The 12,096-nt window shown below is 38.4% G+C and overlaps 1 protein-coding gene across 6 annotated transcripts in view; it reads right to left on the minus strand.

The window, feature by feature from the left end:
* The window catches only part of KCNT2 (potassium sodium-activated channel subfamily T member 2), a 145,607-nt gene extending 133,967 nt beyond the window's left edge, over positions 1-11,640 (minus strand). For all 6 annotated transcript variants that reach the window (XM_086617174.1, XM_086617173.1, XM_086617171.1 and 3 more), the window contains exon 1: positions 11,546-11,640. In XM_086617174.1, coding sequence (XP_086473300.1) covers positions 11,546-11,640 — 95 coding nt within the window. The remainder of the gene's footprint in view (positions 1-11,545) is intronic.
* Positions 11,641-12,096: the final 456 nt, after the last annotated feature.

Consider the following 12,096-nt stretch of genomic DNA (forward strand, 5'->3'; position numbering starts at 1 on the left):
CCAATCTTGTCATCCAGGTGGAGGATAAAATACATAGGATTTCTCAAGTAATACCTCCAGCTTTACATATGTATACACTGTAATGTATCTAACGGTGTGGAATTGCTCTCTTCTTTTCAAGCACAACTTGCTGCACAGTAAAACCATAGTATATGATTATTGTTTTACATTAAAAAAATTTACAAAATTGTAATACAGACTGTAAATTAAGGACTAGCAATGACTCAAGAACTTTGAACACATAATTGAACAAGTATTTTAAAAGTTATTACTATCTCTAAAATGTCACCTGTCTGATACTGTTCTCTCCACAGCTAACAGGGTACATATAATTACAGACTTGATATAAATCTCAGTCTCACTCAGAGTGAGCTATTAAACTTCCTGATTAATCATAAAGCATGGTTTTAATTGTCTTTTCATCAGATTAAGAAAAATTTAAAATATCCATTTTCACAGTATTTTAAAAGTTTAATTCTGTCATCTATATTCATGTTAAATAGCACTTAACATCTCAGTACTCTGTGAAGTAAAATGCTGCTCATCAGTAGTATGACTGGTAGAATAGTATGCCCAGTATTTAATTTTTCAAAATAATAACTTCAAACTTTCATAATGTGCTTTGTGTGTCTTTAGGAAATCATTTAGCAGTTCCTTCAGAAAATTGGTGTTTTCGAGGTAAATACTATTTTTTTTCCATAAACATGACTTCCCAAATGAATGCACAAATCTCAGAGTTTTCTGGCTTTGGTGAGAGTCAAATTATTTAAGATCTCTTTAGCTAACTGTATTGGTGAGGTGGGTTAGGACAGGTATTGTTCTGTCATCTTGTTTTGAAGTTATATAGATCTTAACGCTGATCAGACATAGGTGAGATACATGAATACAATGAGAAGAGATCTGTGTTTCTGAACTGGATAGGTGGTATTGATATTAGGAGGTCTGATAACCAATTGTCAAATGTCTAGGGCAACACAAGAAGGCACAGTAGTACTTCCAGCTCTTCCTTCTCTCCATATGACCATTTCTATCACTGTAAAGTGGCACTGCTGTCTTACAAAGGAATTTCTAAATGTTCAGTTCACCTTAGCCCAAAGTCAAGTAGCAACGGGTTGCTAGACAACTTTATATCCCCAGTCATCTCTGCCTTGGATGAAGACATTCACCTCATAATTTTGATAATGGTGATCTTCTATCAGCTCATTTTTGTCTGAAATTAAGAGCAAAACCTGAGGTCTTCCAAAACTAGCCTCAGACTAGCCCATGGTATGTGTCAGAAGACTGCCTATTAGAGGCTCACAGAAGTTCCCTTTCGCTCCTGAGAGCAGAGCTACTTCCTCTATACTCTGAAACATTTCTGGTAGCCAGCCTTGTTCTTCCCACCACATGCAATACTCTGCCAACATCACACTAAAATCCCAACATTCCGAATGACCAGTTGAACTAGTCGCAAAGACATAAAAATCACATCACTTGAGTTTTCATAAACAATAACTGCCACAATTAATTGTATTAAATGAATTCATAATGTCAGCACAAATTTAACTTACTTTGTTGTTTTTTCCTGGACTCAGGCTGTGATCTGTGAACTGCCAAATAAGAGGAAAAATAGGAAGCCAAAACTAATCAAGCCTTTAAAATTAATTCAGTGCATTTTGAATGTTGTTTGTACCATTTTATGTAATTTTCATGCAATCTGTGGTCAGTCTCAATACAAAAATAAATGATCATGTGGGCCGCTGTTCGAATACAGTTTGTAAATTAATTGCACTATATCAATGAGATACATGATATCTGGAACTATTATTGTGAGATAAGCTTCACTTTTACAATACTCTTTGGTGGGTGAAAAATCTACTTAGATTTTGATAGTCTTTATAAAACCCGGTTGACTAATCAACATCTGCACATTACAGAATATTTTGTTCCACTTTTTGTGTTTGTATTATATTTGAATGACTGAGAGAACAAAACAGTAATTAAAAACTGGACAATATCTACAAAAATGCCTTTTAAAGAGTTATATGTTTAACTGAATAAACCCCTTTGAACAAGTGATTAAATGCTAGACTGTTGTACGCAGTGAAAACATAGCTTGCACACTTTTCAAAAGGGTACATTCAGCTAAATGTAGAGCTTAGCCTTTAGACTATCTCTGTTACAGCTGTCTGTGCTTGATGGTAAGATCTATGGGGCAATAGTGACAAGTGACCAGTGCCCTTAGCTTCTTTTGAATTTGGTGTGAAGATGGGAAATTAAATCCCCTTCCAGAGTCAGGGAATATTGTGTATTAACAGGTGCTGTCACATAAGGAACAAATATAACCACAGTTTTCCATTCGCAACTCAGCTTGTTTTTCCCATCTATATTTGTTTCAGATTTGGTTTGGTAACACTGCTTTTATCTGTGCTGCAGTTTTCTCTAGTCACAAGAGGAAGAGAAAACAAAGCAAGAAAAACATAAAACCTTTAGAACATTTTTTGCTATTTAGAACAATAAAAGAGTGAGGCTATTTTATAGTGTTTACTCCTTATTAAATATTTTAACAACCATTATACTTTGAAGAAGCTCTGTAACTTAAAGCTACTTGAAGGACGGTAAATGCTATTAACTTTCACATCATGAAAAGCTAAAGGGCAAACTCCTTTCTTTGCAAAAAGCTAAAGTGGCTTGACTCAGGGTACAGAATCTAGGAGGCAGGGCAGGACTTACCTGGCATAGCTAATCCATAGCAAGGACTGTTGCTCAAATCTCATAGTTGCCCCTGCCAGGCATATGATCCTTATGCCAGCTGTTAGACATGCCGCGATTAATGGCAAGGAGACTTGTAAGACCCAGGCAGAGAGATAGGTAAAGTTTTCTTTTTGCTAACTCAGTAGAGAACTTGCTCTGATCTTAACCTAATGCATCCCTCCCCATAGCTTACAATAGCTTAATACTCAGCAACTCAAGCACAACGACGTCAGACTTTGCAACCTGCTTTCCACCAGAAAACTGCAGCACTTCTTAACAGAAATGTCTGTAAGTGGAGGCAGGAGTTGTCCCTCAAGAGATACTTCTGAGTAAATAATAATATCACTGGTTTTAACTGTGAGTGTAAACACTTTTTTTTGTGTCTTAATGACTGTTTCTGTTTTACTGCTACTTCCCACCAGGAAGTTGACTGCTAACATAATTAGCAGATGATTGCATGGGGGAGGATGAAATCTTCAACAGCTGTTTTAAGGCATTCTGTACCAAATCTTCTGTGCTGCAGAACATTTGCAGTTTTTGAAAGGTTCTCTCCAATGACACAGAGATTATGGGACCATGGTGTGCAGGCCTCTAGGAAGGATTTAACTTGCTCATTTACTTGAAAAAATATGAAGAATCCACTTTTAAATCATTTAGTGGATTAATACAAGTACTTGGGCATACTGTATGTATCAGAATTCAGAACAAAAGATCGCCTTTAATTGCGAAGTCCAGAAACTGAATGTATAGCACTGAAATGGCTGGCAGATTTATTTAACAATAAAAGTATTTTGAAGCTTTAGACATTTCTGATGCTCCAAGTGATCTATTTCTTCATGACAGGATAAAATGGAGACAATATGAATTAGTTTTACCATTTGTTATAGAAGAGTCATTCTGAGATTAATGGTAGTGCAGCAGTTTACTGTTATAAAATAAATATTAATAATCATTGGCTGTGATAGAATAATAATCATAAGAGAAAAACCATTTGGGAAAGAACTGCTTCAGTTCCCCATGGAGTATTATAGTGTCTGTCAGATGTGAAGTAGCATGTCTCAAGTTCTAGATGGAAAAATAAAAGCTTTAGAGTAATAAGTGTATAATTAAGTAATAATTGAAGTACCAAGCACATTTACAAACTGTGCATCATGTTGTCCCAGAGGAGGAAGACTACTTGATCTGTGGGAGTTTTTAAGCTGGGACACTTAAACGTTTTCTGCACTAGAAAACTTCTGGTGAGGCATACCACCAAAGTCTTCCTTGGACAGATGAAGTTTTAACAGAACTGAAGCCTTCCTCTTCTAGTTTCATGTCCTTTCCCCAATTCCAGTGTGTGCTAGCTTAAGTGGAATATAGAAACAATGCATTTTTGCTTCCATTGTTGTTGCAAGAATGATGCTAAAACACAAATTGGCATGAGATTACCAGAACTGTCTTCTACAAAGCATTACTTCCTCTTCCTTCCACACAAGTAAATTGATTCCCTTTTTTTCCTATAATAGGAATCCAATCCTAAAAAAAAATTTAGAAGGAAGGTAAGTACAGAGATATATTAACAGTTTACTTACATAGGACTGTACTCCTAAACCTGCCACAAAAGTGTAAACTCAGACCTCTCGGTGTGGCTGATGCAGTGGTTTTACAAATGTTAGTATTTTTCTTCAATGCTTTTTTTAATTTAGGTGGGTTTGCACAGTGAGAAAGGGCTTGGCCTATACATGCAGGAATTTTTTTTCAGGGTTTAGGGTAACTCAAACTTTCGAACTACTACTGTGCAGGGTCTTAGTGCAGATAGGAAAACACTTGCTCTCTTAGTGAATTAGACCATTAAGATCTTGAGCAGTTTCAATCAAAATCAAGCTTTTAAAATAGAATTTAGGCTTCTAAATCACTTTATTTATTCTGAAAATTTACTTACAAGGACAAATCAAGATAAATTTGACAATATTTGCTTAAGTCTTTTTATTTTGTAGCCTCTGTTAAATAGAAGAATTCATAAAAGTTAACACGTTTTCTAAAATGAGGAAGCCAAATTGACTAAAGTATTTCTTGAAGGAAAGAGGAGGATTATTTTCAAGAAACCATAATAGAATTTTCTTTTGAGGAGATTATAATAGAATTTTTGTCCAAGTTGAATCTAAAGTCAGATATTTTAAATCACTTCATTCAGAAATGTGTGGGCTTTTTTATCCCCTTTTAGTTTAACAATCTCAGGTGAGTTCCAAAAGGAAAGGCATAAGGAGGGCTTTACTCACTAATTCACACTGTGACAAATGACTGTTAAAGTGCCTTCTGAGATTTACAGCAGGGAGTTGTTCCTTGAAAGTCACCAGTCAACGTGACAGCCAGCAGTGTACAATTGTCCAAGAGATGTGTGGAGGTGTTCTGTATTACCTGAATCTCTTTCCTTTCCAGATAGGCGGTAATGTTCATTTATGCAGTAAGAACACCAGAAGGGAAAGCTGATTTTAATTTAATCTTTTAAGTATCCAATGTGAGAACAGTTCTTGTGCAAAGGTAAAATTTAGCTCTATAGTTTCATCACAAAAGTATATAATGTAGCAAAATGACTCAAATGTTCATGTCAATACAGGAGCAGGATTTGAAATATATTTCCAGTACCAGTTAATGTGTCTATATTGGCATTGGAACTGGTATGTTCTAATACGAGTCGTGTATACATATATACAGAAAAGAAAAAAAAAATACAGAATTGGAAAATGTAAATTTTTGTTTCATGACTGTGAAATTGTAAACACTTTTTGCAACAGCATATAGAAAAGTTATGAAATCTGATGCTTTGAGGGTGGCGGTTGGAAAATATATTGGGTTTCTATGTTCATTTTTTGTTCTTTCCATTTCATTTGTTGTATGTGATTTTGAAGTGGCACAGTAATAATTATGTTTTCCTAGAACATATTAGCTCTGTATACAATGCTAAACTTCAACAGGCAGTAGAATGAAATAGTAGTATAAAATAGATATTTATGATTGTCAAATGACTTGTTCATATGAGAGACGATTAATTCAGCAATTCCACGCTGGAACGTGTACTTCATGGTCTCTTAATATTGCTAGAAATGTTCAGCATTGATAAAATTTACCTTGGTGCACAAGGTCCAAAGAAAGCCCAACATACCGGTTAATCTTACCTAAACTGTAAGTGTAAAAGGTCTATAAACCAAAAAGTACTATGTACGTTTTTATGAAGTCAATAAAATTAATCTCACTTTGCATATTTTAAAAACATCCAGAAGTTCCTTTCTCTTTTTCTTTCTCTAAAATGTTGTGAGAAAAGAATTATTCCAATAAATAAAAGTTCTTTAACAGCTTTTTTTTTTCTTTTTTAAGGACTCTGGGACAAAACACACTGCCTACGCATAAGGGCTATAGAGCATATTTCAGGAAGGAAGGCACCAAGCATAAGCAAGTCTGTGCTTTATAAATGTTTCTCTCTGCAACACAGTCCACCATATACACATAATCTGAATGTGTGACTGCAGGAAATGCAGACCAGAAAGAGAGAACTAGGAGCACAAATGGGAGAAGCAGCATGTAAGCATAGAGTATTCACAATAAAATTACTTTGACCCTCTCTGGGTACATCTTTAAGTTGAGCCTGCCCAGGCACTGACATTAAATGGCACTGAACAGCCTACATACATACCAGGAAACTGTTTTGGCTTCCCAAATTGGGTGACTCCCTGCAACTTGTCTGCTCAGAGTGTTTCCTTGGACACTCAAACTGCCAAATTTTTCCTGGACACTGGAACTGCAGTGTTCAAGACAGTTTTGGCTACCTGGCTATGGCCAAAGAATACAAAGGAAAATTTGAACAGTTCACTAGTATAAGCAGTCATGCTTCAATGGTGGAAAATATTCCTGGCTTGCTTAAATTTACTAAAAAAAATAAAAAAAAAATGCAGCTTTTATATCTTTATAAACTTATAAAGAATGGACTAGACATCTGCACATAAATGGTTTAAGAAATATGAAGTAGATTGTTCTCTGCGAGATACTCAAGCACTGAATTTATATGACTGACCTTACTAAAAAAGCAGTATATCGACAGAATGTAAGTGCTTTTTTTATTTTTAGTTTAGAATTCTTTCTTTATATCTCTCATATCCTGTGGTTTGGCTTTTTTAAAGTACATGGTAACTATATATATACACAAGAAAACGTGATTTTTTTTTTTGTGAATAACCTCTTCATTGTATCTTTCCAAAGCTCACATGGGAACCTAAAATAACTACCATCTTTTCTCCCCTCCTCTGAATTATTTACCAGCTTTAAACACATCAGGTCTTCACTAAGTAGGATACTTTTCTACTTTTATTTGTGTTGCTCTTCAACAGAGCTGGTAAGACTAAGGATTGATGACCAATATGTTTATGAAATGTTTTATTACATAATTTACTGTTACAATCATGATTCCGTAGAACTTTACTGAACTAACAGGTGAATAACTTGTGTTAATCACTGACTTCCCTCTTTATTTCTGCTCCCTTCCCCAGCAGCCAAACTGAAAGACAAATTGCATTATGATGGACATGAAACAGCTCAAAATATCCAGCAAATCAAAACAGTTTATTTCAGTTTCAGATACCTTCAACAAAGAAACCAAAATCTGAGACTCACAAAGGGATATTAGCGATATTTACAAAATTAGTGAAAAAGTCAATGACTCAATCTTCTCTTTACCCTCAGCCCAGGGACTGGGATATTTACAAGGCCAGAAGAAACCTGCCACAGAAATCACCCACTTGACATAGGCACACGCTCTAGCTACTGGGCTCATCTTTCAGATGCTGTCCTGTGGAAGCTTTTCAGATTGATCCAGGCAGTATTTAAATATTTTATATAGTAACAGAAAAACAGGTGAGTTTTTACTCTCAGTTGTCTCTCTGAGTAAATGAATATTTAACTATTCCATATAAAATGTGTGTACTTCAAGCATCAAGCTTCATCTCCAGAGTTTTCAAAGGGAACCAGGTTCTTTGAAAATCTAGCCCTCCAAAAACCAAAACTGGTTTTAACATCCAATTTTTTTCAGGAAAAAACACTCAGCAAATTCAAGAATGCTACTAAAATTATTTGGAATAGTTTATTTACTGAACAAATGCATTTGCCAAAGATTCACCATGTTCATCTGTGCATAGCAACTTCTTTTACGAAAAATAATATCCATTCCAATTTGGCAGTTTGTGGAATATGGCAGCCCAGAACTCATGTTACTGAAGATATCTGCAAGGTTGGTTAGGAATCTAAGCTATGGAAGTAGAATTATTTTTCTGGGAGAGAAACGCAAAAGCAGTGAGATTGATGTTACTATATTGGAGAAGTATAGGTAAGAAATGGACCATGAGCTAGACACCAAAAAAGGAAAAGAAGCCTGAGTGAAGCTCCACCATAGGAGAAGTCCTGGAGAAAAAACAAATATTAGAAATGTGTCTCCAAACAGGTAGAGATCTAAGAATTTCTGAATCAGAGTCCTATTACAGTCACCTAAGCATTTTAGCATGTGTACATTCTATAAATGAACAGGATCATTTAAAAGAAATAGCTGATCCAACTCTTCCTAAAGAAACATAACCAGTAAGGTTCCAAAATTGGGTACTATGCTTATGTCAGATATCTATCTTACAGCAAAAAAAGAGAAAAGCCTTTATAATTTCAATCATATTTATTAGTAAATACTGTCATGCGACTTACCAGCAAACTATGCTACCAAAACTATGATTTGATGACACAGAATCCTGGGTGGTTTGTGGAAGATGAGAGGAATAATTCCATCTCCTCTCCACTTTGAAGAATCAACAAGCATCTGAAAACAGAGATAGAACATATGCCTCCCAGCCAGCAAAAAGTGAGCATCTTTCCAGAAACTGAAGGAGAAAAGAGAGAACTCAAGGGTGAACAGACTGGGAAGATCAAAAAGGGAATCGGACTAAGACAGAAGGCAAGAATTCAGCTGGTAACCAACCTAAAGTTTGTAGACCACACAGATGGAAACCCCTTGATAGAAATCGGAGTGCCAGAGTTGACAGCAAGTAGAAGTAAGAAGTTGCAGTGAACTGGAAATATGAAGAAAATTATTTCCAGCATCTTGGCCAAGGGCCAATAACCTCCTAAAATGAACTATATGGATCACTTGGCATTGTGTAGCCATAATATAAGGCTACTTTAGCTGTATTTTAGTGTTCAGATATTCCATTTATAGGTAATGTCCATTCAGCTGAAGGAGGTGTACAAACAACACCTTTGCTGATATCTATATTGCACGCTAATTAGAATAGAATACAAAAGTTTCTTTTTGCCAAAAAGAAACTTGAACCACTTACATAATGGTGCAAAGAAAAGGCAAAAAAGCAAACAACTAAAAATAAGATATACCTGTGTAATACTAATCATTACTAACTAATAAGCAATTGATCTGAGAGTCCCTGCAGGTCTGTAGTCTTTCTCATTAAATATTTCCTAGAAGTTTGTCTAATATTCTAAATATTCCATTTGACAGTATTTCTGTGCAGAATATGTATACTTGTTGTATAATGGATAGTAGCAAAATACCAGCAACATAGGATTGGATTAACATTTCAGTATTAAAAGTTATATCCTCCAGCACAGAAAAACAAGAATCTAGACAGGACTCTATTGTAAGGTGAACAAACAAAAGACAATACTCAAGATTTTTTTAAGAAGGACTTTGTTCTGTTAATGGAAAGCTAGTATCAAAAGAGACTGCTATGGTAACTTGCAGAGCTGGAGGAGAGAGCACTGCTATCACAGCCTCATGTAAAGCAAAATCCTGACTGCGTTGTGGGGAAGCAAGTGCACAGCCTTCCTGCCACAGTGCAACTGTGTCCAGCCTCAGCACAGGACAATCCTGGGTTCATATTTTATATTTCAGATATGCAGGTATCTTTCTTGCAATGCTTGTATGAATATTAATGAAATAATTAAAAGTAAGTATTCATTTCCTGCTAATCCTTTTTTTCACAATTTCCAACAATAACCATGCTCTCTAATACTGTTATGCTATAATTCTCCTATCAATATTTTTTGAAGGATTATTTATTTTTATTTTGTTAAGTACACATAGACTTGAAATAGACATTCCTATAGCTAAATGGATGCTATGGTTTGTGCGCTTGTTTCTACACTGTTTCCTAGTTGAGACCAGATCATGCTTCTTCCATAGAAGGTAACTTTATAAAGTTTAAAATTCAAACAACTGGTATCAGGGGAGTGCTTGACAGAAGTTTAAACTAGAGCTGGCAAAAGTGTTAAGCTACAGAGTGGTCTAAAAAGGTGTATAGAGAATATCTTGTTTATTTTAGCCATCAAAGCCCTGTCTAAAATAAAGTTGACAAAATAAGAGAGGTTCTGGGGTTTTTTCCTATGCTAGTAGAAAATAAAATTTAAGTATAAGACGTTAAGATCTACATTTTCTAAAATCTCAAAGAACACTGCAATCAGAAGTTATGAATACAGAATATACTTACAGTTTAATTATTTTTTTAAACTATTAAACCATGCTTTGATAAACATACTCTTTAACTCTCCATTATGTAGTTACAATGCTGTCATTTCCAACCAACAGCATTCTTTTTTGACTATCTTAAGATGTCATTCACTGTTTCGTAACTGTCTGAATAAACATCATTTGTTTAAATGCTTCAATGTATAGCATATTCTCCTAAACAAAGGTAATAATTAGCTACATCTATGCATGATCTTGTGATTACTAGTCAATGAGAATCCATCTTTCTTTAGGAAAGTAGCTAGAATCTAAATGATGTAGACCAGCATTAAAATCAAAGTTTCTGACTGCTGAGTTAAAGACACATTCTGACAATGTAAATATATTGAATTAAAATCGATCCAATATGCCATTATATATTACCAGACAATTTTGCTTTTCTGTTATTTGACCACAGTAAATTGTTACTACAAAGTGGATCTCTCACACAATTTTGCAAGGTGGGATCGCGTAATAGCCTATTGACGCACCAGGTTGTATGGTCAAATAGAGTGGCATGATGCTGTCAGTGTTCATAAACACTGTTCATTTAACATTTTGAAATTAAACACACATTCCTGGCTTGTTTGCTTGTTTTAATATAAGGGTTTTGTTTATTTTAAAGACATTATTTGACTTGAGACAAGCAAATACCTTCTGCTATCGGTTTGTAATTAAATCTGCTGACACTCCTTTAAATAGTTCATAAAGGAATAAATTAATAGTAGTTACAACCAAGCCTAGGTTCCTAGCATGAAAAGAAACTGCATGTAAAGAAGCACGCGTATTGGACAATAAAAACACCCAGTGACCCCGGCAGTTAGCCTTTCGACAAGCGTCAAAACCTATTTCGTTTGGGGTTTCCTCTCAGTGCACGATACCATCTGGAGACAGCATCGTACCTGTCCTACTCTTCCTCCTACGGCAGCCGTAGGAAGAGAAAGGTACTGCCCTTCCGCAGACAGGCTGCGGGATGCCCAGTGCCTCGGAGGGGGCACCGGCCGCGACTCGCACCCGGCTGCGGGGCGGGGCACCGCAGCCCCTCGGCGGCCGTCGCATCCCTTTCCTGGGAAAGTTTTCCAGCAGCCCCCGGCCTGCGGCGGGCGGTGCGTACCTTCACAGCGCGCTGACCCGCCACCAGCAGGGCCGCGCGGTGCCCGGGCAGAGCGCTCCGCCGCCACCCCTCAGTCGGGCTGGCGGAGCGGCGAGGGGGGCGCCGGCCGCGGAGCGCCCCACGCTCCCTCTCGGGGTGACACCGCGGGCCCCCGCGGACCGCACACTCACCTGTCGTCGCTCTGCCAGCCCTGGTCGCCCAGCAGCAAGTCCCGAAACCGGTACCGCGGGGGGAGCGGGGGCACCTCGCTGTCCAGGTCCACCATCCTGCCCGGAGGAGAGGAACACCTTCCGCCGCTCCCCTGCGGAAAGGGCAGTCACCTCCCACCCACCAAAGCGGGTGGGGGGAAAAGCCCAGCGAGGCAGGAGGGGCCGGGGGCGGAGAGCGGCGCGGAGCAGGTTGTTCCCCAGGCGAGCGCGGGGGCTGCCGCACAAAGGCGGCGGGAGCGCGGCGGGAGGGCCGCCCGGCCGCCCGCTCGCGGCGCCTCGAGGGGACCCCGCGGCGGGAGCTGCCTCCTCGCGCCGCGGAGCGCGCCGCGCGGCCCGCCCGGGGGGCGGCGGGGGGCGGCAGCCTCGGAGGCGCGCGCCCGCTCCCTCCCTCCCACCTACCCACCCGCCGAACGCACGCGCACCGCCCGCCGCCCGCCGCGGCTGACAACAAAGAGCTGCCCACCGCCGTGCACATGGCGCTCGGAGCCGCCGCGGGCCGGCGAGCCCATGGG

This window comes from Tauraco erythrolophus, chromosome 10 (genome assembly GCF_009769465.1).
Source record: "Tauraco erythrolophus isolate bTauEry1 chromosome 10, bTauEry1.pri, whole genome shotgun sequence".
In the NCBI taxonomy this organism is placed as follows: Eukaryota; Metazoa; Chordata; class Aves; order Musophagiformes; family Musophagidae; genus Tauraco; species Tauraco erythrolophus.